Source organism: Prionailurus bengalensis, chromosome B2, assembly GCF_016509475.1.
Source record: "Prionailurus bengalensis isolate Pbe53 chromosome B2, Fcat_Pben_1.1_paternal_pri, whole genome shotgun sequence".
Classification (NCBI taxonomy): Eukaryota; Metazoa; Chordata; class Mammalia; order Carnivora; family Felidae; genus Prionailurus; species Prionailurus bengalensis.
Genome location: NC_057349.1, coordinates 37,245,868 through 37,273,846, shown reverse-complemented (window position 1 = coordinate 37,273,846; position 27,979 = coordinate 37,245,868). Strand labels below are relative to the sequence as shown.

The following is a 27,979-nucleotide window of genomic DNA, read 5'->3' as shown; positions in this document are numbered from 1 at the left end:
TTTGCTTAAAGCCTTTCCCTCAAATCACCCCTCAGCCTTCTCCCTCCTCTCTTCTGGCCACACAGTTGGAGGTCACACTCCTCTCTGGCCACGAGGACAGAGACCTATACAAACCCGTGCCACCCCTGCCTCCACACAGGATGCTCTCCCGCACGCTTCACTGTGGGGACACGTCCAGGAGCCCAGACGACCATATGCAGAACTTGTCGCTTGGGCCCGTGGTGCTGCCAATCATTGGGGCTCAGGGCAGCAGGGTCTGAAACCACGGCTCCTTTTTTCCACTTGCCCTTTTCCCTGCAAGGGATGTACCCGGGGCAGGTGGGCCTTATCTTCTCCCTTTGGTTCCGGTTTGGAACGTGCCCTTTTTCATTTGTGCGGATATGTGTCTATTGAGTGACTCTCTAAGCGAATACCGATGTTGGTTGGTGGGGTGGCAACCTGTCCTTTTCCTTATCTCAGGGCTCATCCAGATGGAAAGAGGCCCATGCCCAGCTGCTCTGTTTACTCTGCATTCTCTCCCCATTGTACACGAAATTGATCTGAGAGGGGTTTTGTTTTTCTTCTTTTTCCTCCAATCTCCTTATTAGTTCAGCCTCAGAAAGTCCCTTATCACTTGCCGGATGTCAGGCCACACTCTGCCATCAGGCCTGGCCATGTTAGACTCTCCATTAATTGATTTTGCCCTCCCCACTTGGAAGCACAAATTGGCTCTGCCCATTAGCAGCAATAATTCCCTGAAAGGGATTATAAATCATGCCCTGTGTCCATCAGTTACTCACAGCGGAGCAGTGCCCCCGTGGGGTGGGAGATGGAGTGTTTGATGGGCAGGGGAGGTCCCCACAGTCAAGCAGATTCTCTCCTAAACCTGACCAAATGAGGCCACAGCCGACTGGAGTCACTACAATAGGCCCCAGCACAGAGGGTTCCATTGGCATGTATTGAGTGAGTCAAGGTGGAGAGAAAGAGGGATGCCTCTGTGGTGCAGGATGACCTCGTGACTTGACCCCCGCCCACCAATTCCACCATTATGTTACCACTCTCTGGCTCTGTGGGATTGGGGTTTTCATAAGTACACCCCCGCCCCTCCACACACACACACACACACACACACACACTAAAATGGAAGTGCTCCTGAGAAGGACTCATCCTAAACTCTAGTCAAGTCTTTGGGGGTCCATGAAAAGTGAACGTGAGAACAGGAGACGAGGGGCACAACCAGAGGAGAGCTGAGGAAGGAGCCTCAGAGGGGAGAGTGAGCAGCGAGGACGGGGGAGGACAACAGGCACACAGGAGGTTCTCAATAGGTAGGCCATAAGTGAAGGCAGTGTCTTCACCCTAGAGAACCTGCCAGGACCTGGGTGGGGGGGCTCCAGTTAAGGGCTAACCCAGCCCTCCTTCCACCTCAACATGTCAGAGACAGAGCTCTGGCCCCCAGCGCCCACCCCTTTCTCCCATACAGACAGTCCATACTCTTCCCTTGATTTCCTTCCACCTTGGAACCACCACCATTGCCTGTGGACAGCGTCCAGACCCGTGGAGGATACTTGGGCTGAAGAAGTTACTAAGACCTGCCTGAGATTCCCCCAGATGTCAACGGATGAGCTTTCTAAATGATACACAACAGAACTCTTCACACATTGAGCTTCTCTAGGGCAATAAAATAGGATTTGATTATTACGCAGCCCTGCAGGTGTAACTACAAACCCAAGCTTAAAGCCACGAAGTAGCAAGTCTGTGATGATAAGATGGTAGTCAACCTGTGTGGTCCCATCTCTCCAGACCATAAAGAAAAACCGGTCAGGGGTGAGTTTGGGGAGTCTTGATGCTTCCTTCCTCCTCCGAGACAAGCCCACATCCCAGCCACGGTGCTGTCTGGGAAAGCTCTGGGTATAGAAGAGCCTTGTATGGGGTAGCTCGAGATCCACAGGTGACTTCAGGGAACCCAGAACCAGCAGGACTGCAGAGAAGGCAGCTGCCACACCCAGGCAGGGCCCCCTCAACCATGGGATGGATGAGGTGCTTTGGAGTGGAGACACCTTGGCTGCCTTCGGCACTGGTTACAGTGCCGGGATGTTCCCCAGGGGTGGCCTCCACATCCTGCCTACACCTCCACCCCCTGTTATTTGTTGTTCTAGTTCTGGCCTTAGAGCAGGTTAAGAATCCTATGACACTACCACTCTCTTGATCATTCACATACTTGAAGTGGTAAAATGGAAAAAAAATCTCCCCCTGGCTTTTATTTTCTCTAATCTCTCTCTCTCTCTCTCTCTCATTACCAAAACCATCATGGCCTGTCCTGGACACAGAGGCCACGGTATCTGCCTCCCCATACCCCCTTCCAAGTGACACCTGTACATGTGATGCCCCCACCCCTTGGCTGGGGCAGAGCAGCTGAAGGTATTGCTTGACTCAAGGCTGTCCAGACACCTGTGAAGTGGCCCACGTGAAAAGGTGCTCTTGACATCAGCCTCACCTTGGAGACAAGAAGTACAAGAGAAAGAAGAGAAGGGCAGCAGCTGATGCTGACGGGATGCCAGCAGGGCGGCCTGGAGCAGAATCCGAGGCAGAGAGACAGGACAGAGCACAGGGAGGGAATGGCCGGCTGGCTGGGGCGAGTGGAGGGGTGCACCCCGCGAGGAGAGGGAACAGAGCCTGTTAATGGCTAAGAGTGAGGACACAGGCCCAGTTGCTCCAGAAGCCTGGCGGCTCCTGGCTTCCCTTCACAAATTATTTCAATTACTTCAGATAACTGGAGTGTGTTGCTATTTCTTCCAACTCAAATAAGCCTTGAACAATTAAAACAACAACAAAAATTTGTGTAGCCATTGGGAAGTAACAGAATACCTAACAGTGGTTTAAACAAATAGGGTTTATGTTCCCAACATTTTTGAAATCTAGAGATAGGTGTGTGCAAGAATCGGCTGAGCATCAGTGGCGCCCGAGTGGCTCAGTCAGTTGAGCGTCTGACTTTGGCTCAGGTCATGATCTCATGGTCTGTGAGTTCAAGCCCCACATCGGGCTTTGTACTGACAGCCCCGGAGCCTGGAGCCTGCTTGGGATTCTCTGTCTCCTTATCTCTCTCTACCCCTCCCCTGCTCATCTGCCTCTCTCTTTCTCCCTGTCAAAAATAAAAAATAAACATCAAAAAAAAAAAGAAAGAAAAAAGAATCAGCTGAGCGTCTTTGCAACCCTCTTGACCTTTCCCTCAATGAGGCCAGCCATCTGTGCATTCAGGGCACACAGAGGGGGAACGGCGGGCCCAGCCACAGCTGAGCCCTTTGCGGGGACAGCACAGCCTGGCCCCACACATCCACAACCGGCTCTGCACACACCCAGTTGGCCAGAACTGGGTCACAGGGCCACCTGAGCTGCAAGAGAGCTGGGAAAGTGGGTGTGAGGGATGCTGTCCATCCTCTGATCTCCTCCCCATTTCTGTGCCCTCTTTAATGTGGTTCTGCTTCCAATGGCCTGGCCTACCGATCACCTGGGACTCTAGTGGACCATCCCCAGCTTACCGGAACCGTTTGCCAGCTGTGTGCCAGAGATGGCTCAACGACTGGCTGGTGTGGGATTGTGAAAGCCCAGCTCCCCTGCCTCCACCTGGGACTAACGATGTGCATCACCCACCAGGGCTCTCCACGAACCAGGCTGAGCTGGGACTATGGTCTCCTGTTTGACCCTGCTCTCCCCACATCCGTATCACTCTTCGCTTACCCCGCTGCTCACACACAAATCCCCCTCTCGGGGCTGCTCCCGGGAACCCAGCCCAGAGCACAGGGAGCAGGACTATCATGATGGGTTAGACCGATCACGCTCCATTGCCTGGGGCTCACAAGCACACGGTTTGGGCTCTGCTAGCTGGGAAGGAGGGAGAGGATGTAGACAGGCAGCTCGTGTTGTCTGCGGCCACAGCCCATCACAGAAAACGTGAGCAGAGAACTTGGAAGACACACACACTGCAGGTGCAAACGTACAATGGTGCAGCCCCTTTGGAAAATAGCCAGGCAGCTCCTCAAAAAGTTAAACATAGAATGACCACGTGACCAGCAACTCCACTCCCAGAGACATGAAAACATACATCCTCACCAAAGCGTGTAAGTGAATATTTGTAGTAGCATTATTCCTGATAGCCAAAAAGTGGAAACAACCTGAGTATCTATCAACTGATGAACGGATAAATAAAATGTTGGTATACCCACGCAATGAACTATGATTCAGCCATAAACAAGAATAAAGTAGAGGCACCTGGGTGGCTCAGTCGGTTAAGCAGCAAGACTTCAGCTCAGGTCATGATCTCGTGGTTTGTGAGTTCGAGCCCCATGTCGGGCTCTGTGCTGACAGCTCAGAGCCTGGAGCCTGCTTTGGATTCTGTGTCTCCCTCTCTCTCTGCCCCTCCCCTACTTGTTCTCTCTCTCTCTCTCTCTCTCTCTCTCTCTCTCTTTTCCTCTCTCAAAAATAAACATTAAAAAAAAGAAGATAAACTACTGACAAATGCCACAACATGGATGAACCTTAAATACATTACACAGAGGCCAGACACAAAAGGCCACAAACGGTCAGACTGAATCTCTATGACATGTCCAGTATAGAGAAATCCAGAGAGAGAAAGCAGATTAATGGTTTTGCCAGAGGCTGAGGGGGCAGACTGGATGCTCAGGGGTTTCTTTCAGAACTGATGAAAATGTTCTAGAAAAGATTGTGGAGATAGCTGCATGATTCTGAAAATACTAAAAACCCTTCAACTGTATACTTTAAATGTGTGAATGAAATGGTATGTGAATTATATCTCAATAAAGCTATTGCAAATTCACACACAAGCAAAGAAGAGAAAGACAGGAAAACACCCTCCATTCCACTCCCCAGAGCGAAGCCACTGTTAACATCTCAGGCCAGGATATAATTTTAGCTTCTTTTTACTCACACATACATCTCACCAATATTGTATTGGAAGAAACCTGATAAGGATTTCAAGCCAAAAAACAAAACAAAAAAAACTTTCAGCAAAAGCTATGAAGCAAATGCATACAACTTGTTGGGAGCATCAACCCTATTCCTGTTCTTGGTCAAGGCTGTTCTCTATTTGCTTTGCCCTGATTTGTTACCCAGTTTATTATCTTCAGGGCCCTCAATAGGCAGGCCATCCTCCCAGCCCCATTCTGTAGCCAAGGCAACTGAGCACAAGGCATTTTCACACCCATCCTGATTCCTTCCCAGCGTGGGGACCCAAAGCCATCCAACACGGGTGAAAAGCTGGGGGCTGTGGAGGGCACCCACGCAGGCCTGGGCAGAATGAAGGGGAAAGCATCTGATTTGGTCCAGAAACACCCATCCAACTTGTAGGCAGAGGGTAAGACAAGACGACTGCAGGAGGACCGGTAGGTCTCTTTGAGGGGTCCATGCCACCGACCTGTGCTCTCCAGGGTCCAAAAGGCTGGTGGGGGGTGGCTGGCCTGTTTGCGCTGGAGGCACTTAGTGCAGCCACACTGAGCCGCACTGTTCAAACAGACTCCCCAGCCTCCAGACACCTGTGCCGAGGAGGACGAGGAGGGCGAGGCAGGCAGGAGGCTGGGCACGGGTCCCCGGGCGCTTCCCCCCTCTCCTCCCAGAGGCAGCCCCGCAGCCCCGGCAGATTCCCGGCCACACCATGCCCCAAGCCAGGCTCTGCAGCTGCTGGGGTGGCCGGGTGCTGCCCCTGCTGCTGGCCTACGTCTGCTACCTGCTGCTTGGTGCCACTGTCTTCCAGCTGCTGGAGAAGCAGGCGGAGGCTCAGTCCAGGGACCAGTTCCAGTTTGAGAAGCTGCGCTTCCTGGAGAACTACACGTGCCTGGACCAGCGGGCCCTGGAGCAATTTGTGCAGGTGAGAGGGAGGTGCTGGTGTGGGATGGTGGGCAGAGTGGGGGTTCTCGTGGCAGATCCAGGGCGATCAGTCCGGGGAGGGGTGGTTAATGCTTGTTTGGAAGCAGTGTAGAGCGGGAACAGAGACCTAGGGAGACCTAGGGCTGGATTCTGGCCCCAGGTCTAGAACCAGATTGCTGTGTGACACTGAGCGGGTCACTCAAACTCACTGATCCCAAATTTCCTCATCTAAAAGGTGAGCCGAATGATCTCAGAGGTGCTGCAGACATTTACAGCGGATCAAAAGCATTTTTTAAGCAGCCACTTGCTGCATAAATGTGAACTGTGTGTCAGGGTTAGCAACACTGTGCAAATTTCCTTCTCCCATGCGCCATACTTCCCCTACCCCAACCCCGGGGCTGCTAATCCTTCTGTCCTCACCCCCCTCACTTCCCTCTGCTGACCACACTCGAAGGCTGTGGGTGGGACACACAAATTAAGGTCAGGAGCAGCTGCCATGCTGGTCTTCCCCGGCCCAGTGAGCAGGATGAGCAGGATGATAGCTACACCAGCAAGGCGTCCATAGGGGGCTCTCTCTGGGGCAGAGCATGTCCCCCTCCTACTTCTCTGCACAAACTCTGGAGCTCCAGCACCCTCTCTCCAAGAAGCATGGCAAAACCGGGGTGTTGTGAATGCCTTGGAGACCAGGGGGCCCAGTGAAAGACAACAGCCACCACAAAGGAACAAGCCAAGTGCAGAGTCATCAGAGTGATAATTGGCACTTAGTGAGCATTTACAAGGTGCCTAAAACAGTGGGGAACAGGGTCTTCATGCTGGGGTTAGACCGGTCATGATCCATCCTCTGGAGCCAAGAATTTTATACGTGTTTCCTCATAATGACCTATGGCTATCACTGTCTCCAGTTGGTAGGTGGAAACCAGGCCACAGAGAGAGGGAGTGTGGGCAAGACTGCAGGCTTAAGTACTGGGGACAGAACTCACCCCTCAGCTGGCTGCTCTTCACCATACGAATTAGCATAAGTGTAAGGCCCTGGGGTGGTCAGGATACAGCCTAGAGCAGCAGTCCTCAAAGTGCGGCCCCTGGACGGCTGCATCAGCATCACCAGGGAGTCCTTTAGAAATGCCTACATCGCACCCCACCCCAGGCGCTCCAAATCAGGAGCTCTGGGGGCAGGACCGGCAGCCTATTGTTAACAAGCCCTCCAGGCCATGCGATGCCCTCAAGATGGAGAACAGCTGACCTAGAAGCTGATAGTTGGGTGGGGTGGTCAGAGAGAACTTTCCAGAGATGTGAGAGACCAGTCCAGGCCCTTTCTTCCAGGAAACGAGGCCTCCTTGCTCTCCAGCAGTACAGGGCTGGCACCATAGCACCCCTATTAAGACTGAGAAGGGCTCTGGCGCCTCCCAAGACCCTCGCGGGCCCTGGAGCCCATGGCACCTCCTCCTCCCTCAGCCTAGGACTAGACGCAAAACCCAGGAGCCTGAGGGTGTGGGAAGGACTGGTGGCTGGGATCTAACTAGCTCTGTAAACAGAGCTAAAAAACAAGCCTAAAAAATAGGCTTGACTGCAGCCCCAGCCACTGAATAACAACACCCTGGCCCTGGCCTCCCCAGGGGAGCCAAGACACCTCCGTCCTCAGTTTCCTTGGGAGGGACCCTCACTTGCCAGGGGATGGATGCCTGGCTGACAGGAATAGGATTCCAGAAGAGCACACATTACTGGTAAAATTCACAAGAGGAAAAAGCCATTAACAGTACCAGAAGCAGTGTTAGAGACGCCTCCACAGGAAAAAGGCCTTGCCCCGGTTCACAGGATTCGTGTCTGGCTTTTTCTACATGTGTGGATTCTTACAGAAAAATGGAGGGTTGCACTGGGGGCCCCACATCCAGTACCCTCGCTGAATCAAGGCCCCTCCTCAGCAGGATGGAGTGCTTCAGGTTGGCTGTGGGAGACAGCTGGGTGTAGAGCAAGAGCTGCTCCCAAGGGTGAGGGTCTCCAGGGAGTGAGCGTGTTCCGGAATGTTCCGTCCTGGCCTCTCTGGGTGTGTGGGAATGGGAGGGAGACCAAAGTCCACATGGGAAGAGACCAGTTCTGCCAAAGTGAAGAAAAGCAGACAGCCTGTGTCAGGACTCCCAGACTGGCCCAGCCTACCAGGGCCACCCCCACCCTGGCCAGGAGCACACACACCCAGCCAGTGGGGAAAAGGTTCCCACAGGAACTGGAGGCTGGAGTGGCCCCCTCCCCCACTGCCCTTTTCCAGTTTTGGGGGCTCTATCAAGTGGCAAGACTGTGCTGCTGCCTGGGACAAGGCATGGTCACAGGGGAGGGAACTGGGGAGGAATCACTAACCATCTCCAAGAGGGCTGGGCCTCAGGACAGAGGGGCTTACGCTTGAGCCTTCCAGGGTTCAGATTCCGTAAACACACACTCAACACACATGCACATGCATGCGTACAACACACGACACAGAAACACCACTACATACACGACCTTTGCCCTGGTGTCTGATGGAATTTCTCTTGTAGGCATGGGCTGGGCTTCATGAGGGGGCAGCAAAGAGCAAGGCTGCCTGCTCCCCGGGAATACCCAGAACGGGGTTCTCTGTCCCCACCATCAGCCCTGCGGGAGGGCAGCCCCATGGCTTCCCTGTGGCCCCCCAAATCTACGTTCCCCAGTAAGCTCTTCCGGGAACATCCAACCTGGAATCTTCCTATTGTCCTCACAACACATCTACGTCTCACCCTCTTGGCCACAGACAGCACCTCCCACCTGGACCACTCATTAAGCACCCTCCTCTGCCTCCTTACACCCGTTCCCCTCCACCAGCCCATGTTTACAGCCCACACCTCAGTCAGCCCTGGCCCATGGAACAAGCAGTGGACTTGGGCAAGGCATTTAGCTACTTGGACAGAGCCTACATTTCCACAAAATGGAAACAAGACCATCTAAGAATATCGTTAAGTGAGATGACAGCAGAGAGCTTGACCACCATCAGCTGCCTCTTTCTCCCACCCCACACCACCCCCCCCAACAGGTGATCATGGAAGCCTGGGTGAAGGGTGTGAACCCCAAAGGCAACTCCACCAACCCCAGCAACTGGGACTTCGGCAGCAGTTTCTTCTTTGCGGGCACGGTTGTCACCACCATAGGTAAAGGGTCTGGGTGGGGAAGGGCTTCCCCAAAGTCCCTGTTTTGGTTGCGGTTGCTGAGAGCAGATGCTGAGACCAGGACTGTGGTTTATTTAGGAGATGATTCCAGGAAGCACAAGTAGAGAAGTGGGGAGGTAAAGCAAGAGAGGAGAAAGGGCAGCAACGTTTGCATGGGTGAACAGGGTCCCAGTTAGGACAACTGGCCTCACTCCCACGGGGGCCCTCTGAGAGCACAGGCAGAGCCCAGCCTCCAAACATTGCCTGTGAGGGGGGAGGAAATGAGGCTATTTATCTACCAACTCCTGCCCTCGATGGTTGAGAACTGACCCCGGATGTGTTAACTCTAGTATTTTGAACCTGCCCATAGACTACGTACGTTCTCAGGTACAGAGAGATGCAGGGACTTGGAGTAGAGAGCCATCTGGGTGGACAGGAACTGTCCCCCAGGCTGCAGGTGATGCCCCAGCTGTTCTGAGGGGACAGCACACCAATAGCATCTGCTGTGTTCCCTCACCTCCCCCAGGGAAAAACTAGACAGGAATGACACAAAGCACTATGAGGAATCACTCCACGTAGGCAGGAGGAGGGTGGCAGTCAGGAGGGCTTCCTAGAGGCAGTGCCATTGGAGATGGGCCTTTCAAAGACAAGCAGGATTCTTACAAATAGAGATCATTCTAGCAGGGGCTGGGGGGAATGTTCTTGGGAAGAGAGGAGCTTCTCCTCTACTCCAGGAGGTGATGGAAGATGACCACCTAGAGTCTGTGGGGGAGGCAGCTCTGAACTCTCTCTTTCCCATATTTGCACACTCCTCCCCTCCCCCCGCAGGATACGGCAACCTGGCGCCCAGCACGGAGGCAGGCCAGGTCTTCTGTGTCTTCTATGCCCTGGTGGGCATCCCGCTCAACGTGGTCTTCCTCAACCACCTGGGTGCAGGCCTGCACACCCACCTGGCCGCCCTCGAGAGGTGGGAGGAGCAGCCCAGGCGCTCCCAGGTAGGGCCCCCTCTTCCTTATGGCCCTGTGGTGGGGTGAAAACAGAAACTGATACTGAGACGCGGTTTGGCAGGCAGGGTCTTAGGGGTAGAAACTCATGGAAGAAAGGGCGGGGCAGAGGGAGAAGTTGAATTGTGATCAGGCTGGACAAAAACTTGGCCAGCCCCTCGTGGAGCTCTCCAGCGTGTGTGGCCATGGGAGTTGTCCCACAGGGTGCTGAATCAGCCAGGGCTACATACCCTGGCCTCAATCAGACACAGGGTGGCCTTCTTGGGAAGGGTGTGCCCGTGGGCCCGGCGGTTCTCTGTAGCTGACATACGCCTCAAAGGAGCTGGGAGCCAGAGGCCGCTGGCTGACTGCTGATCAACAAGGTCTCCTTTGAAAGGGAATCTGGACAGCACATCTCTGTGGCCATCACAGAACTCCAGCACCCCTTCCTGCGGTTGAAAGTAAACTTTGGGCCACCCAGCACACCCCCATCGCCCACCCACTTGGCTAGCCCTTTGCAAAGCCAGCACACTAAGGAGGACTGGGGTGCAGAAGAATCTGGGGCAGTTCAGTGGCTGTCCTCTGTCCCAGCTCTGAGTCTCTGACAGGTCTATCCAAGCATGACCCTCAGACCCAAAGGAGTCTCCAAATTCCAACCTGACCCACTAATGAAATCCCTCTGACCAGATATTCCCCTGGCCTGGGCAAGAGCACACACACAGGATACAAACACCAACCCAAAGGTGTGCAGGGCAAGGAAGGGACATAGCTACGGCCCAGCTGCACTCCCAGATTTGCGCACTCCCCCTGCCCAATCCTTGGGCCTTCCAAGTGACTCAGAGACAGACTCTCTCACTCCCAGCTGCTGCAGATCCTGGGCCTGGCTCTGTTCCTGACCCTGGGGACGCTGGTCATTCTCATCTTCCCGCCAATGGTCTTCAGCCACGTGGAGGGCTGGAGCTTCGGTGAAGGCTTCTACTTTGCCTTCATCACTCTCAGCACCATTGGCTTCGGGGACTATGTTGTCGGTGAGAACAAGGCAGTCACACTTCTCCGAGTGGGGGCCATGAGGGTTAGGGAATGGGGAAATAGTCCCTGGTTGTTTGGGGGAGACAAATAATTTGTAAGCCTTCTGAGGATTCTCACAACATCCTTAGACGTCTGTGGCCTGGGACCCATCACCCTTTCCCTCCACTGCAGATCCTTGTTATGGGAGGCTGGTGAAGACCCCTATGGAACCTGGGAGGGGGTGTGGCTGTGCCCTCAGATCCCGGGCATTTATCATGTCCTTTCCCTGCCAGGTACAGACCCCAGCAAGCATTACATCTCGGTGTACCGGAGCCTGGCAGCCATCTGGATCCTCCTGGGCCTAGCCTGGCTGGCTCTGGTCCTCCCACTGGGTCCTCTGCTTCTGCACAGGTGCTCCCAGCTCTGGCTGCTCAGCAGGGGACTCGGCCTCAAGGAAGGGGGAGCCCCCGAGATGGAAGGGGTCCCCAGACCTCAGAAGACCCCCATCTCTGCATGAGGCCTCCAGCAACCCCAGGAGCCCCTCCTGCTTCCCCTACCCCTATATGCCTTCTAGACTTCCTGTTCAAGATCCTCCCCCTCCCCTTCCCAGCCAGGGATGATCTCAGGATCTCTCCAGAGAGTAAAGGAAACAGGAATGTTCAAGCAAGTAACTGAAAGGAGATGCAGGACAGGATGAGAGACGTGTGTGGAGTGAGATGCACGCTGTTGTCCCAAAGCCCCTCCCCCAAATGTGACCTGGAAAAGTTGAATCCAGACATGGATCACCGTAGCCAAATCTCCATCATGCCCTCCCCGCATTCCCCCCAACCCAGGAGACTTTATGCAGTACAGTAAACATACGTTGACTTTATTTTCACCTCATTTGATATGTGCACCAGGGGCATTTGTCAGGCCCCCACTGTGTGTCAGGCAGAGGGCCAGGCTCTGGGGACACACAGTGAAAGATCCTGCTCTCCATGTGCGTTTAGTCCACTAGAAGCACTAAATAAGCAGAGAGGCCCCTACCCAGTGCCCAAAATGCTACAATGGGGCAGAGCAGGCCTGACCAGAGCCCATAGGGGTGGCTGGTGGGGAGGGTCAAGGAGAGAGGAGGGCTGGGGAGGGACTTTTGGAGCATCTTCATGCAAACAGGACACCTACCCTCAGGAATCTGGCAGCTGCCTCTCAAAGCCTGCCAGTTCCCCTTGCCTAGAGGTCTAGAGCTGTCCGTGAACAAGGCTTAGGAGCTGTTGTGTATCCCATACCTTCCTGAGTGTGGCCTCCCCTGACTCCCCAGGGCACCCCTTGACCTCATCACCCCCTCTGGGTGCCTGTCTTAAGAGCCTTTCCAAACACACCCAGAGACAAGCTCCGTGGAGGCCTGGCCTCCTTTAGGAACATGCTCTGCAACCCTGGCCCTTCTCCTGCCAGACTGTGACGTCTCTGGCCAAAAGGAGAGGAGAGATTTAGACCAGTCCATCCACAGCCCAACTTCATCAAGGACTTCAAAGCTCTGCCCCTACCTCTGCCATCAAGGCAGGCCGGTAAGTGGCTGGGTGGCTCCGGACTCCCAGACTCCGGACTGAGGCAAGGCTGTGAAGCAGAGAAGGCTCCAGATGGGACACATAGGGAAGGATCTACAGCATCGAGAGACCCAGGTTACACCCAGGACTTCCTCATATGGAGAAGAGGTCTGGGAAACTGAAGACCCCTGAGGGACTCCTTATATGCCCTGGACCCTTCCTCCTCCAGGAAGGAAGTTACCGGGCTTCTTCAGAAGCAGGAAATGGACAAGCCCACTGGTCAAGAATCCTCTCACCTCCCAAGTTCATAGACAAGTGGTGATCAGCTGGGGTCCCTCATCTTTGGGAAAGGAAAGGGTGGTGTTGCAAGAGATCCAGGAAGGACTTGACAGGAGGCAAGGGTCCCAGGGTCCAAGAGCTTAGGCTGGGGCCCTAAGACAATAAACTTGGCTTCTACTTTCTCTTCCCCCTTGAGTGCGGTCTCCAGGAGTCCCTCCCACTGTTTGCTACAGTAGGACACGCTCGGGGGCTCTGGGCCCCTTCCACCTCAGAGCCTGCGGTCTCCCAGCACCCCTCCCCTTCCCCTGAGCTAGGCCTGGGGGGTGAGCACTCCACACACATTCTAGGCGGGGCCAGGTGCCCACAGCTTGGGGCTCGTTTTGTCCCTGGGATTGGATCCCGGTGCAGGGTGGGGCAGGGCTGTCCCATTCTCCCGCAAGCCTCCTGGGCACAGGAGAAAACTGAGAAAACTGGGCACAGGCAGGCGCTGGCTGGGGAGGGCACCAGCCGAGCTCCTAGTCCCTTCCTTACGCCTCTGCCCTAGGCCATGGCTCCAGGCCATGGCCTCCCTGCCTCTCTGGCTCTGTGCAGACCCCGAGCCCCGGCGGCGTCCGACGACAGGGCTCCACACTGCGCCGTGCCGGGCACCGTGCTCCTGCTGCTCGCCTACCTGGCTTACCTGGCGCTGGGCACCGGCGTGTTCTGGGTGCTGGAGAGCCCCGCGGCGCGTGACTCCAGCGCGAGGTTCCAGCGCGAGAAATGGGCGCTGCTGCAGAACTTCACGTGTCTGGATGGCCCGGCGCTGGACTCGTTGATCCGGGTCAGGGGCGAGCGGAGGCACGGGCGGGGGGCGGGAGGGCACGCCCCGGGTCGGGAGAGAGGAGGCGGGGATCGACGCGGGACGACTCGAGCGGGCGGGGGATGGGAGGGTTGGGCTGGACGGCCGCGGACCCGGCTCCGGGGCGGCCGGAGGGAAGCGCACCTTAGCGCCCTGTCCTCCTTTAGGGCGGAGAGGGCACAACCCGCCCGGTCCGGACGGTTGCTGGGCGCAAACACCCTACTTTGAGCACGGGATGACAGGGGGCGCGCCTAGCCGGGTCGGGCCGAATGGGGGCAGGGCGCACTGGACAGGCCTGGGAGGTGGTGGGGCAAGGGTCCCACTAGGACCGCGCGGCGCTGCGTCGGGGTCGCCCCGCGGGCGAAGGACGAAAGGGCACGCCCGACCCCTTCCAGAGAGAGTGCAAACAGGAGAACTGGGGGCGAGGAGCAGTGTCAGAGGAGGAGCAAGACTGAGGGCACGGTTGGAGTCTTGGGGGCAAAGGGTACAGGGCGCGCTCGTCCCAGCAGGTGAGTGGAGGGGAACTCGGAGCTCCCAGGGCGCAGACCCGATCGGGAACTAGCGGGGGCAGACACAGGGGCGCTCTTCGGCTGAATCCGTTTTACTCCTGTATTCCGACTCAGGGGCTAGACGCGGAGGGGAGGTGCAGAGGTCTCGGAGCACGGAGACTGCTCTGGGGGGTGGGGACCCAGAGGGGCGGGGAAAGGCTGAGGAGGCTCTTAGGGGCGGGGCATCGCAGCTGGGTGGAGGTGTCCTTCGACTCGGGGCGGGGCCGCACCGGACTGGGACCTGCGGGATTTGGCGGATGCTTGATCGGCAGACAGGCTGCTGTGCCCCTAGCCCCGATTCCGCGTCCCGCAGTCCCGGTGCCGCCTCCATCGAGGAGGGCAGGGCCTGAGTGCCAGGGTCGCCAACCCAAAGCCAGTCCCCAGAAGGTAGCAGGGAAATGTCCCTGGGTGGGAAGTGACATGGCACTGGGGCAGTGGTAGAGTCCTGAGCCCTTGGACTGGGCTGATGGTGTAGGGCCTGGAGCTGGGCAGGGGAAGGACGGTCTCCGCTAAGGACCGCCTGTAGCACCTCCACCGCCCCCACCTCTAAACTTTTACAAACACCGCGGGCTGCCTGGTCCTGGAGGCTGGGTGACACCCCTTTGCAAAGGTGGAGAATTTCAATTCCCGGCAGCACAGGCCCAGGGAAGAGGACAGTGATGGCAGTGATAATGGTAAATGCTTCTGTGTAGCACGTACTGTGTGTGGAGCCTTGTTCCTAGACTATTAATTTGTATTAACTCCTTTCCTCCTCGCCTACCTCACAGGTAGGTACCATTTTATCATCCCCATTTTCGAGATGAAGAAACTGAGGCTCAGAGACGTTAAATACAAATACATGAATGGCTGCACAGCCAGGGATGGGCCTGTTAACCGCCAAGATGGATCTCAGTGCAGATGTGTGTATGTGGGTGTTTCCCACCTTTCCTCACAGGGCTTTCATTTCTGTACACTTCCCCCACAACCCCCTTCAGCTGCCCCTGCACTTTTTTTTAAGTGCTTCTTTATTTCTTTTTGAGAGAGAGACAGAGAGACAGAGAAAGGGGAGGGGGGGGGCAGAGAGGGAGGGAGAGAGAAAATGCCAAACAGTCTCTACTCTATCAGCTCAGAGCCCGATGTGGGGCTCAAACCCACAAACTGTGAGATCATGACCTGAGCTGAAGTCAGACACTTAACTGAATGAGCCACCCAGGTGCCCCTCCACCTGCACTTTACCCCTTCTTCAACCATCCTGTGGCTTTCACCATCCCCAAAATAAGAATGTGGTGTCTCCAACCCAGATCCCCCCCTGAGGGTAGACACGTGCGTGCAACTTCCTCAGATCCCCCCAAAGCAACAACCCTCCTCCTCCCAGCCGGGCCCTTCCGCCTATTCTAAAAGTCTGTCATCCAGCCCGCATCCCCACACCCTTACAGGGGTTTCGATGCTTCCCTGACTACCCACACCAAATGGGACCAGAGTCCTAGGTTTCTGAGTGTCTCCTCTCTGTTCCTCCTGGCCCACTCTGTGCTGGATGCAGGCCAGGCCCTCTCCATCACTCACCCCTCAAGAGTCTCTCCTCTTCTGGTGTGCTAACTCCTATGCTGCCAGCTTCCAGGGAACACACAGACCTGCTCTTGCCTCCTCTTTGCTCACTGACCTTGGGAGAGGCCTGCTGTTCCATCCCTGGCATGGCAGAGCCAAGCGTGGCCTGGCTGCCAGCTGCCTCTCCGTCTCCCTGTACTAGATCCCAGGCACAGTCCTGTCTCCCAGGCTTTGCTCCTGCTGTCCCATCTACCTAAATGTCCCTTCTACCAGGAGCAGTTCTTTTTGACCCTCAAAGAAAGCCCAACTAAAACATCACCCCCTCCGTGCACCTTCTGCTTCTACCCCCGTCAGAATAAACATCCTTCCTCTCAGTATTCCTACAGCATTATACTGGTAATAATGTTGATGGTGGCAACCACTACCACTTACTACGTCCCACGTACTGTTCTAAGTCTACACCAAACACCTCAGTGTACCTTCACAAACAATTCTATGAAGCAGGTGCTATTACTATTCCCATTTTGCAGATAAGGAAACTGAGGCACAGAGAAGTTGGGTATCTTGTCCAGGACCATGCAGCTGTACTGCCTTAATGCCCAAAGCTGCACTGACTGTGCTGTATTGGTTAAATCTGTCTCTGACCCACTGAGGACTGACACCCCATGTCCTGCCTGGCCAGTGTCTGTTGCAAGAATGGGAGGGAGCAAGAGAAGGGGGAAAAATGGTGTTCTTCCAGCTGGTGAGACATCCTGAGCTGACCTGGGCTCTGGGGTAGAGAAGAAAAGGATCTCTCTCCATGGTCCCTGCCCCTGGAGAGGCCCTGACTGGACAGGAAGAGCCTGCTTGCCCTGGAAGGGCTGAGATCAAAGAGTGGTTGTGATGATTGTCCATGAGTGTGTGTGTGTGTGTGTGTGTGTGTGTGTACGCACCCCCATGCATGTGTATTCATGCACACATGTGTATGTGTTTGAGTGCAGGGGCCCAGTCGCCCCACAGACCATGGTGGTCACTGCAGACTCTCCCCCAGGGCATCGTCCAAGCGTACCAAAGTGGGGACATCGTCCTTGGCAACACCACCAGCATGGGGCGCTGGGAGCTCGTGGGCTCCTTCTTCTTTTCTGTGTCCACGGTCACCACGATTGGTAAGAGCAGGATGGGGCCAGAGTGGGGTGGGGAGTGTGACCCCGCCCCCCGAAAGACAGGGGTCAGGGGACCGGTGCCTTTTGGAAGAGTTACTAGGTCACTAGACTCCAAGTGCACTCAGGCCCAGCAGCGTGGCCACCATCTGTGGGCAGAATCTGGGGCCGACCTGGGATTTGCTGAATCCAGTTCTGCATTTTACTGAGGTCTCCAAGAGATTTGTGTGCAAGACGACATTTGAGTAGGGCTGCTCTTGGGGGATTTCTGCCCCACACAACCTTTCAGGACATAGCCCCCGTGTAGCAGTAAGATGTGTTTCAGCTCTCTAAGTCTCCTGGTCCCCTGAGCCAAGCCCACCCAACACTGGGGATGTGGAGGGCAAGGGAAAATTGGGAAGGAAGGAAGGGCAGAAATACAAAAAGACCCTTTGCATCCCCTGTTCTCAGTGTTGGGGAAAGGTGGCCATTCCTGGAGGCCTCTCCCCAGCTCACTAAGGCACCCCTCGCACCCCATCGCCATTCTCTCCAAGCCCCCTTCCTCCCTCACACAGAGCCCTGGGACCAGATCTCCCTCCCGTTTCCTTAGCCCAGCCTTCAGGAGAGTGAAGGTGGAACCAGCCCTGGGAGGGTGCCTGGGGGCTGTTGGAAGGGGAAGGAGGAGAGCAGCCTAGGTCCCTCCAGCTCTGAAACCCAGGAAATAACTCAAGTCCAGAGCCCCATCCCCCTTCTCTGGCGGAGGCCCCGCTCCTGCATGACCCTGGAGTTACCACCAGGTGGCAGGCGGACACCACTGCTGGCCAGGGCAACCTCTACCAGCTCTTGGCCAGCCAGGATCCTCTCCCCGGCAACCAGTGTCCCAGTCTCTGTCCCCCCCACAGGGGAGCCAAGCAGGAGCTCCCAGCGGACTCTGCTTAGCTTTAAATCAACCAATACTTCTTGGAAGCGGGTCTCAGGGCTACGCAGGGGCTTGGGTAGTCCTCCACCTTGAGGCAAGCATGCTCAGGGACCCCTGAGACTCCATGGACCCTGTGGCCGTGGAAGAACTAGCCAGGATGGTATTTATTCATCTTTACACCCCCTGGGTCTACAGGGCCAGCATACAGTGGGCACTCAAATTCCCAAAACACCCATCCCCTCCAGCCCTTAGTGATTCCCAGGGCAGGGGGGATGTTCCATGCAGAGTCACTGTGGGGAGGCGTCCTAGCTGTGTGGGGGGTCTGTAATCTCTAAAGCCCATACCTCCTACACCCTTGGTCCATTGAATTCCGAGTTTGGCAGCCCGTCCCTTCGTCTTTACTCGGTTCTGCCCTAAAGCTATCTGAGCCAGCTCTGAAGGGAAGGAGGGCAGAGGAAGGGGGAGCCCAGCTCTCCCTGCACACGTGGTCTACTTGTACTAGGCACCGTGAGGGGCACTTCTACAATTGAGATTTCATTTTGTCTGTATGGTCCAACTTCCAAAATAGGGCTTATTATTTTCATGTCACGGAGGAGGAAACTGAGGCACACAGAAGTTGCCTTTCCCCAAGGAAAGTAAGCAGCTATGGGGTTTGAAACCCAGCTGGGGGACTACCTTGCTCTTTCCAATAGTGCCTGCCTTTAGAGGGTTTACAAATAGAGTGGAAATTCTAAGCAACAGGAAGAAGGAGAGAGCCATTCTAGGGTGAACAGGGGGGAAGTTCATGACCTGGTGATTCTGACCACACACACACACACACACACGCACGCGTGTGTGCAGAGGGCATGCAGAGAGAGGAGGAGAGGAAGGGAGAGGAAGATGGGGTACATGTGGAACACTCCATGAAGGAAGGAAGGGGTACCCTGAGGGGCACAGCAGAGGACTGCCTCCTTGGCGTCCCTGTCATCCTGGGTCTAGTACCCTGTAAGGGTTGTACTTTCCAAGCCCCAAAATGAAATAATGTCTGACAGGCCCATGAACACCTCTAGACCAGCTGTACAGGCCTGAACCCTGCCCCCCCCCCAAATTGTCCATCATCTATGAACTCCATCCATGGCTTGTTCATTTGTTCACTCCTCTAGCCATCCATTCATTCAACAAATAGACTTAGTAGCTGGGGGAGCCAGAAAGTTCTAGTGAGACAATGGTGAGCAAAACTGGCAAGTCCCTACCCTTGGGGGAGCTGATGTTCTAGTGCAAAAGGACACCCAACAAACAAACAGATACATAGGCAATATTCAGGTACTGGGAGGTGCGTAGAGAGAAATAATGCCAGGGAAGGGAGTCTCATAGTGATGGGGAACTATTGTATATAAAGTGGCCTTTGAAAGCCTTGCTGTAATGGTAACACTGAAGCAGAGACATGAACGGAATAAGGTAGAAAGCTGTGTAAGTATCTGGGGAAGCAAGTGCAAAGGCCCTGAGGTAGGAGTGTTGCTGATGGGCTTGGGGAACAGTAAAGAGGACCAGGTGATTGGAAAGGGTTGGAAATGAAGGCTGACTTCAGAGGAGGTACAGGGCAGCCCAACCACACAAGGCTTTCCTGGGATGTCCTAGGGGTCGACTAGCAAAGTGAAAGAGGTGACAGATAGGAGACCTGCTGAAGGGAGAGGTGGCTTAGATGGAGCCATGGTCGCCGAGAATTGAGCAGGCAAATGAGGGCTTCACTGATATCCACCGACGGCGCTGAGCTAGGGCTGGCTGAGAATGATGGGAGAAGAAAAACTCACTTAATGTCAGCCTGAGAAAGGGAAAAGCTTCACGGGGGTCCTCCCAGACTTGGAATCTAAGTGCTACCATTCCACAGGTTAGAAAAGACCCCGAGGGACAGACGATAGCACTGGGAGGACCCACGGTTAGAAGAGGAGGGGTCAGTGAGGAGTCAGGCATCCCTGGATGCCAATAGAGTTCCCTCCTCTAAATGAACCTGTAAAAGCCAATTAGGTGAAGAATGGATGAGGCTCTAGAAGAGGTTGCTGAGGTCCTCAGACCACAAGCTGGTGGAGTGGAGTTCATTCATCCATTCATTCATGCGGCAAACATTCCTTCCACACCTTCTGTCTATTACAGGCTTGAGGGCTCACATTCCCATCTATGGCACACTGCCATTGCCTCCTTTTGTCCCGCACGCAAACACTGTGAGGTTGATGTCAACATCTCCATCTCACAGACAGGGAAACAGAAGCTCAGAGAGGCCAAGCCACTTCCCCAAGGTCCCACAGCCTTCAAGGGGCAGAGCTGGGATCCAAACCCAGGAAGCACTTCTGATTCCAAAGCCCATGCTGTAAATTAGTGGATGCTTTGGCCTCTCTTGGGACCATCCCCTCTGAGACCCCTCAGTAAGGTGAGAGTTAGTGTAAACCACCAATTTCAATCCAGTACAAGTGAGCGTGGAGTATGTGGGAGTGATGACCAGTCTGGGCAGGGGGACAGGGTGCGAGGCATCCATTCATCTATTTACACATTCATTCCCGCATTTCCCATTCATTCATTCATTCATTCTTAAACTCATTCAACACACATTTGGTGAGCACCTAATTAGGTATCAGATCCTGTGCCAGTTGCTGAGAATATAAAGCTGATTATGACCCCCTGCTTTTGAGGGGCTCATGACTCTCGAGGATGGCAGACTTGGAACAGATCATTCTTATACAGTGGGTTACCCTCAAAGATGGCCAAGTGCTGGGGAAGCTGCTGCACTGGGGCTGCCATTTATAGGCAGGCAAGGAGGGAAGCATGCTCTTGGTAGAGGGAGAGTCATGTTCAAAGGCACAGAGGCAGGAGGGGGCCTGGGGATTCAGCAGGGCAGGAGTGTGGCCAGAACTGGGAAAGTAGGGGACCAGATGGGCTCAGAGATGGGCTGGGTGAGACTTTGGACCTTCCAAAGGAATAATGATGGGTCATGATCTGGGAGACGATATAGTCAGGCTTGCATTTAGCACAAGACAGAAATGTGGGGGGGGGGGGGTGACCAAAAAGTGGGGAGACAGAAACGGAGGAGAATGAAAGAGGAAAGGATGTCCAGGCTAACTGAATCTTTGGAGGAATGCCTCATCGTCCCCTAGCCTCCCCATCCCTTATCTTCATGACAGAGAAGATAGCCAACCTCCACCTGGCCCTCCATCAGGTCACCTGATTGTCCATCCACGGCCCCTCGCTCCTGAGGGGTTTGGGAGGGAGCCTGGGTGTGTTAGGGCATTCTGCAAATCAGGCATCAAGGCAGAATCAGATGTACAAGAGGCATATGGGGGGGGGAGGGGAGGGAGGCCTTTGAAGGCTGAAGAAGGAGCAGGAGAGATGGTGACAGCTGGACTGCAAAGTAGGCATGATGCCTGAGAAAGGAGAGAGAGGATGGGAAGGGCCTGAGTAGAGCCAGCCTCAGACTGCAGGTGGCTCTGAGGAAGGCCTGGCCAGGCCGGGCAGTGGGGGCCCCAGGCAAGACTGCCTGCCGGGGATGCTGCATTGGCTTGGGGGCTGCGCCCAGAGACAGGAGCCTGGAGGCCGCAGGGCCCTGGCTCAAACGGTGCAGCTGATCCCGGAGATGCAGCACCTAGAGGCTCCACGCCCTTCCATGCCCCTCTCCCATGTCCACCCAGAAAGGGGGAAATGAGGGAGAGAACGGAGTCTTACCCTTTGTGGGTTTGAGCTCACACACACTGCCGAGCCTCCTGGAGCTGTAAGTCCAGGAGGGAGTCCCCAGCTGGAGTAGAGGGTGTTCTGAGGGAGTGAAGGTATAGGGACCCCTGCAGTCCTGGCTTGGGAAAGGAAGGTCTCCGGTAAATGCCAGCTGGAGGGGGTTAGGAATGAGGGCCCCTGGGGATGGAAAGGTCCCCTGATGTGCCTCTGTCTTGCCTCAGGCTACGGCAACCTGAGCCCCCATACGATGGCTGCCCGCCTCTTCTGCATCTTCTTTGCTCTTGTGGGGATCCCGCTCAACCTCGTGGTGCTCAACCGACTGGGGCATCTCATGCAGCAGGGAGTGCATCACTGTGCCCGCAGCCTGGGGGGCGCCTGGCAGGTGCATGGGCTGTGGGAGTGAGGGGGGGCTGGGTTACTTCTAGGATGAGTGGGGTAGTGGGAATCAGGAGGCCCGGGGGGGCAGGTCACTGGAGGGAGCAGGGGTTACCTCTGGGAATCAGGGTTACTAGTGGGGATGTGGTGGGACTGGAGGCCGCTGCCCAGAATGGAGGTCATTAGTGATAAAGGGGCATCAGTAGAGAGCACGGGGTAGCAGCTGGCCAACTGGAAGGGTATCAGCCAGCCAAGGTCTTGCCTAGGAACCTGGAGAACACAGACGAGGTGGAGGGGCCCCAATAGCCCCTTCTTGCCGGGAGGGAGTGTATCCCTGTCTCCTGCTCAGGATCCCCCAAGGCTGTCTGTTCCCCAAGCACTGGGCAGAAGCCACATGGGGCCTGGGTACTGCATGCACCCACAGGACCCTGCCAAGGCTCGGTGGCTGGCAGGCTCCGGTGCCCTCCTCTCGGGCCTCCTGCTCTTCCTGCTGCTGCCCCCACTGCTCTTCTGCCACATGGAGGGCTGGAGCTATGTAGAGAGCTTCTACTTCGCCTTCATCACCCTCAGCACCGTGGGCTTCGGCGACTACGTGATCGGTGAGAGACCCCTGCAGGCAGCGGGAGGGAGGCTGGGCACTCAGCTGCCTGGCCTCCACTCGCCTGCTCCATTCGCTGGCACCTGTCATGCGCCAGGCCCTGGAGGGGGTGGGGGGCGCTCGGAGGCCCAGAGTCCAGAGGACACAGTCCTGGGAAGGTTCAACCTGCTTTGCTGTGTGATGGGGCTAAAGTCACCCAGGTAAAAAGTGACGACTGGAATTTGAACCCAGCGCTTGGGGCTGGCTATAAGTCACAGTCCTGGTTCTCTTGACAAGCGCTGAAAATGTCCACAGGCTCAACTGTTGTTATGAGAGCTCACCAAATTAAGAGAGTCCCTGACCCGCCCTCCCTGGTCCTTCCTTGTCCCAGGGTCTCTCCTCCCCACTTCACCCCACCTCATGAAACGCCAAGCTTCCGACTGTTCCTGGGCTGAGGGCCATATGTTCCACACCACAGGCCACAGGGACCAGGCTGGAGAGTCTGGGAGACTCAGGAAAACCCAGCCTCCCCCGACCCCCGTTGGCAGATGAACTCTGAGTGCCAGTAAAGAAGGGCTGCATGGTCCAGAAGGCCCAACATGAGGTTTAATCAGCCATCGCTACCCAGTGTGGGCAAGACAGGGGTCCCAGAAGCCACTGGCCTTGCATGATAAAGCTGAGGCAGGTGCCCAGCAGGTGGCAGTGGAGGGACATTCTGTGGGGCTGCAGGGGTGGCTGGGACCTCAGCTCAGCCTCATTATCCCCCTGTGCTGCCCTCCCCTGAAGGTTCACCACATGAGCCGTGGCCCCTGGCACCACCACCACACTGGTCTCAAGGACCCCTGGCCCTAAATTAGGGAGGAGGCCCTGTCCTTCTTCACATCTATGGAGACAGAACCCAGCCTGGGATATTGAAATGAGGTCTTACCAAAGTAACAAACAGCTAGCTAGCACCTCAAGCCACCTAGAGTGACAACTGTCACCCCCATTTTACTGAGGAGAAAGCTGAAGCTCAGAGAGGCCAAGCCATTTGCCCGAGATTGCACAGCTAGCTAGAATTCTGATTGGCTGACTCCCAGACTCATACTCTTTCCAGACCCCGTCACGCACCCCCTCTGAGGCCTCAGTGTTCCTATATATAAAATGAGTAGTCAGGGCTAGGTGATGGCTGAGACCCCCTCCATGCCTTCTCACCTGTGTTCAGGGTCCCCCCTTCCCTGAACCTCTCTTTCCTTAAGAAGAAGCATCCTGTGTCAGGGGCCTCATGCTGTCCCTTCCCAATATCTTCAATCCTGGAGGGAGGCTGTTGCTCTGAAAAGAAATTTTTGAGAAGGTTTCTTCCAACTGGAGTGTACCCACCTACCTTCAAAGTGGTGAGACAGGTCTGAGGAGAGCTTAGCCCAGTGGCTCCAAGGGCCACATCTGTCCCCGTCACAGATCAGAGAATGATTCTTGGATCTGTCCTCTCCTCTCTGTTCCCACTGCCATCTTCTTAGTCCAGCCAGGCCTGTTGTACATGGCTGGTTATGTAGGTTGGGCACTACACAACCCTAAAGTGTTGCCATTCACATAAAGCACATGGAATGGCACCCATAGATTTGTGAGGCCTGTAACTCTGTCCCTGCCTTGGCTTTTAGGACCTTTAAAAAATTACAAGTGCTATCACGTCACCTGCCTAGGTCCTGCGAAAACCTTCAGTGTTTTCCCATAGTCTTAGGATGGGAGTCCCAAATCCATGGGTAGGCTGGTGAGGGCTATTCTGTGGCTGAGCCCTGCCTCCTTCTCCACTCTGAGCTCTCCCTCTTCCACCCTGCATCGGGGCCACCAGGGGCTCAGCCATAGCAACCTCAACCCAGGGCTATGTGATGTGATGGGTCCTGCACCACCAGGGCTCAGGGCGTGAAACTCGGGATTTGCCCCAATGGTAGTCCTGAACCCAGAAGACCTGGTTCTCTGAGGGTGTCCAGTGCAAGGAGAGGGGAGGAAAAGTGGGAACAAGGCTCTCAACAACAGTCTCCTGGTGCCTACTGATCACCAGGTCCCCCAAAGTTTGGTCCTGGGTGGGAAGAGCTGACAGCAAGCTCCCCTGGAATCCTGCCTGGAGAAGCCTACACGGGGCTGAAGGGGAATCTTCGTAAGGATGTCCTGAGGCTCCACATTCCTCCGAGGCAGGGCAGATACAGGTCTAGACACAGACACCCTGGGAATGGCAGGAAAGGCCTCCGCCAGCATCAGGGAGGGCCCGCGACATCCACGCAGCAGTCTCTACTGGAGCAAGGAGGGCTGATCACGGTCTCTGCTTCCTGCCAGCCACCCCGTGGGGAGTGGCAGGGCCAGGAAGGCTGGAGGATGGGGCCAAGGCTTCCCAGAGTTAGTCCCCTTCCACCGAACATCCTGACTGAGGAGACGTGATTCAAACCCACGAGGCCCCCGGAAAGACCACTCCCACCCATGTCTCTCCACCTTCTTTGTCCTCCAAGGACAAGGTCAAACCCTTTTCTTGGATGGGAATGCTGAGGTCCACCACCTGGTCTCAGGTGGCCCGTTGTCCCTGTCACAGCAGCCCCACGGGTGTTGTCTTCATAGCTGTTCCTCTTTTCCCAAAGGCCATGGCCAGAGCAGCACCCCAGTCCCAGCCTCCTGCTCTTCCCTGGCCTCATCCCCCACTTCCCCCAATTGCATTTGCAACGCAGTTGAGCGCCTTGCCAGCTGCCAGATCACCCGCCACTTATGATTTCGGCTAAAAAAATGAAATAAAATGAGAGAAGGACACCCCCTCCCCTCCGCTGCCAGGAGCAAGCCGAACTGGTGGGTGGCAGGGGCCGAGAGCTGGCTCACCGCTGATCTCATTTGGGACTGCCAGCGGAATCTTGGCCCCATAACTCAATCAGCCTAATCCAATCCCGGCTCCTGCCAGGCAGTGAGGTGGGGTCCAGGGCTGCAGGCTCATTCCCGAGCTGGGGCCCAGGAAAGGGACCCAGGCCTGAATGACAGGGAACAGAGGTTGTCTTGGGGCCAGGAGACAGAGGGATGGGTGGGACAGAACACGAAGACAGAAAAAGATGTTGAGACAATAAGAGGACAGACCTCGCCCTTGAACAATCCCGATTTGATGAGGGTGACAAGACAGACCCCTAGGAAAGAAGGAAGAATTGAGTTATGGAGCAAGCTCTTGAAATGACTTATCTAAGCCCTCCAATGACCTCTATCTGTCCCTTCCCTCTGCCATTACTCACCCAGTCCTGATTATGTTTGGGGTGCCGGTGTGGGGATCCCAGAGAGAATAAGTAACTTAACCCAGCAGAAGCACATGGGCTGAGGTCTATCTGCTGGATTAGGGGAAGTTCAATAGGCCATGAGGAAGTGGAAATGAAGAGCATTCTGAGCTGGAAGGACAGCAAATACAAAGGCCCTGGGGCAGGACTGGAGATGGATGGGAGAACAAGAGAAAGCCCAGAGTGACAAGCACAGCACTCAGCAGGGAAAAGGTATGTAAATCAAGGCTGGGGGAGTAGATAAGGGCCTTAGGACTTCATCCCAAAAGCCAAGGGCTTGGGAAGAAAGGATTCTCCTCATTCACAGGTGAGGGATATTCAGACAGATGAAGGTCACACAGCCAGGGAGAACTGGGGCGGGATACAAACTCCAGTGGTTCCACCTGTTGTCCCCAAAGCTCTTGGCAAGTTGCCTCTGTTCAGATATGAGGAAACCAAACACAGAGACAGGCAAACAACAGAGCGGGCATCAGAATCTCTTGGGAGGCTTGTTAAAACAGATTGCTGGGCCCACCCCAGGGTTTGCATTCAGTAGGTCTGGAGGGGGACCCGACCATTTACACTTCTAGCAAACTCTCAGGTGATGCTGATGCTGCTGGTCCAGGGACCCCACTTTGAAGCACTGGGATAGAGCACAGAGTCCATCGGAAGGACAAAGAGGAAATGTAGCTTCCAAACTCAACTCAGAGTGTCAATCCAGGGAGGCTTCCTAGCATCCTATAGCAGTGACCACAAGGCTAGCAATCTCAGACCAGTTTGAACTTCCCATATTCTGCTCATATACATCAAGCCATGTGTGGCTGTTTCTGTTTGGGAATGTGGCCTTGACTTTGCCAGACTTCTTTCCTCTGACTTTGCCTCTCCCCCCCAGGGATGGACCCCTCCCGGAGGTACCCGCTGTGGTACAAGAATACAGTGTCCCTATGGATCCTCTTCGGGATGGCGTGGCTGGCCTTGATCATCAAACTCATCCTCTCCCTGCTGGAGACCCCGGGGAGATCATATTCCTGCTACCACCACAGCTCCAAAGAGAACTTCAAGCCCCAAAGCTGGAGGCAGAGCCCCGATGGGGAGGCAGAACCCCGTTTGCCACAGTCAGGCTGCTGTCCAGAGAGGCCTGTGAGAATCATGCAGCATCCAGAACCCTCTACTCAGGTCTCATGTTGTGGAAAGGGCAACTAGTTATACTCCCGTATGCGTTCCATCTTCCTCAGTAACAAGAGCCCTGGCTTTAAGCTTGGCACATAACCACCCAGACTAAAGACTACTTTTTTTTATCTTCCCTTGAGGCTATTTGCAGCTATATGGTTAAATTCAGCCCAATTGAATACACGGAGAAGAATCCTGTGGTACTTATGACTGACTTTTTGTGGCAGGTAGTGTGCTCCTCTTCACTACTTCCTTTTTCTAGCTGGCTGCAATACTGATTTAGTGGCTGGAGCTCTGGCAACCATGTTGCACCATGAGGTAGAAGCCATGTTTGTGATCTGTGACACAGTAAGACAGGAAGAGCCTGGGTTCCTGATGGTTGAAGAGCTTCCATAACAATCTGGACCGAATACCTTCAGACTTCATTTGTGTGAGTGAAAAATAAATGTCGATCTCGTTTACTACAGTTTTATTTGGGGTTTTCTGTCACTCACAACCACAACTAATTCTAACTGACCTACGTACCCAGAGACAAAGGCAGCATCTGAGACTGGAACATACACAGAATCCACTCCTTTCCCAGGTGAGTTTGCCCAGGACTGGTAGAAGGAATGGATTAAGGGCTGAAGTTCAAGGCCCCCTTCACGTCCAGAGACCTTCCAGGTAAACACCCAACGGTCAGGGTTGATACAGCTAATAGGCAGCTGGCCCCAGTCTGGCTGCTGAATCCTTGCTCTGTGGCTCCCTCACACCAGGGAAAAGCCAGGGGCAGGCCAGTGGGCTCCTCCTGCCTCACCCTGCCCCGCTGCGTTTGAAGACGGCAATCACAGTTTGCTAGGCCAGGTAGGGTTTGCAGAGATTCCTTCTTTTTGCAGAGTCTCACCCTGAGCATTTCTGTCAGTCTTAGGGCTGCTACTAAGCCGGTATACCCCTACCACACTCAGGTCCCCAAGCCCAGCCAGGAGCCCCTGGCAGTACCAGCTGCACCTGAGGGTCACCAACGGCAGCTGGGTTCTCCACCTCGGTGGATACCTGTAACTTGGCTTCCCTCCACCACATTGCAGGTAGTGGCACAGGGACCCAGGGGGCTCCATGTGGCCCCTCCCTATGGAGCCTCAGAGCCCTCCTAAAATTGGATCAAGGGCAGCCTTTTGGCCAAGGAAGA

At 55.2% G+C, this 27,979-nt stretch overlaps 2 protein-coding genes across 4 annotated transcripts; both read left to right on the top strand.

Moving 5' to 3' along the window:
- The first annotated feature begins 4,899 nt into the window (after positions 1–4,899).
- KCNK16 (potassium two pore domain channel subfamily K member 16) lies at positions 4,900–12,934 on the top strand. 3 transcript variants are annotated; one of them, XM_043593238.1, is made up of 6 exons: positions 4,900–5,857; positions 8,891–9,005; positions 9,831–9,997; positions 10,848–11,013; positions 11,287–11,429; positions 12,576–12,934. In XM_043593238.1, exons 1-6 carry the CDS (start codon positions 5,645–5,647, stop codon positions 12,696–12,698), a joined length of 927 nt encoding a protein of 308 aa, XP_043449173.1. In that variant the 5' UTR covers positions 4,900–5,644; the 3' UTR covers positions 12,699–12,934. The 3 variants fall into 3 exon arrangements, with proteins under 3 accessions (XP_043449173.1, XP_043449176.1, XP_043449174.1); XM_043593241.1 differs by lacking the exon at positions 11,287–11,429 and having other exon boundaries at positions 12,568–12,934; XM_043593239.1 differs by lacking the exon at positions 12,576–12,934 and having other exon boundaries at positions 11,287–11,890.
- A 227-nt stretch (positions 12,935–13,161) lies between these two features.
- On the top strand, positions 13,162–27,269 carry KCNK17 (potassium two pore domain channel subfamily K member 17). Its single transcript, XM_043591309.1, has 5 exons — positions 13,162–13,615; positions 16,736–16,850; positions 21,660–21,820; positions 22,238–22,412; positions 26,537–27,269. The coding sequence occupies exons 1-5, from the start codon at positions 13,343–13,345 to the stop codon at positions 26,845–26,847; spliced, it is 1,035 nt and encodes a 344-aa protein (XP_043447244.1). The 5' UTR covers positions 13,162–13,342; the 3' UTR covers positions 26,848–27,269.
- The last annotated feature ends 710 nt before the right edge of the window (positions 27,270–27,979 follow it).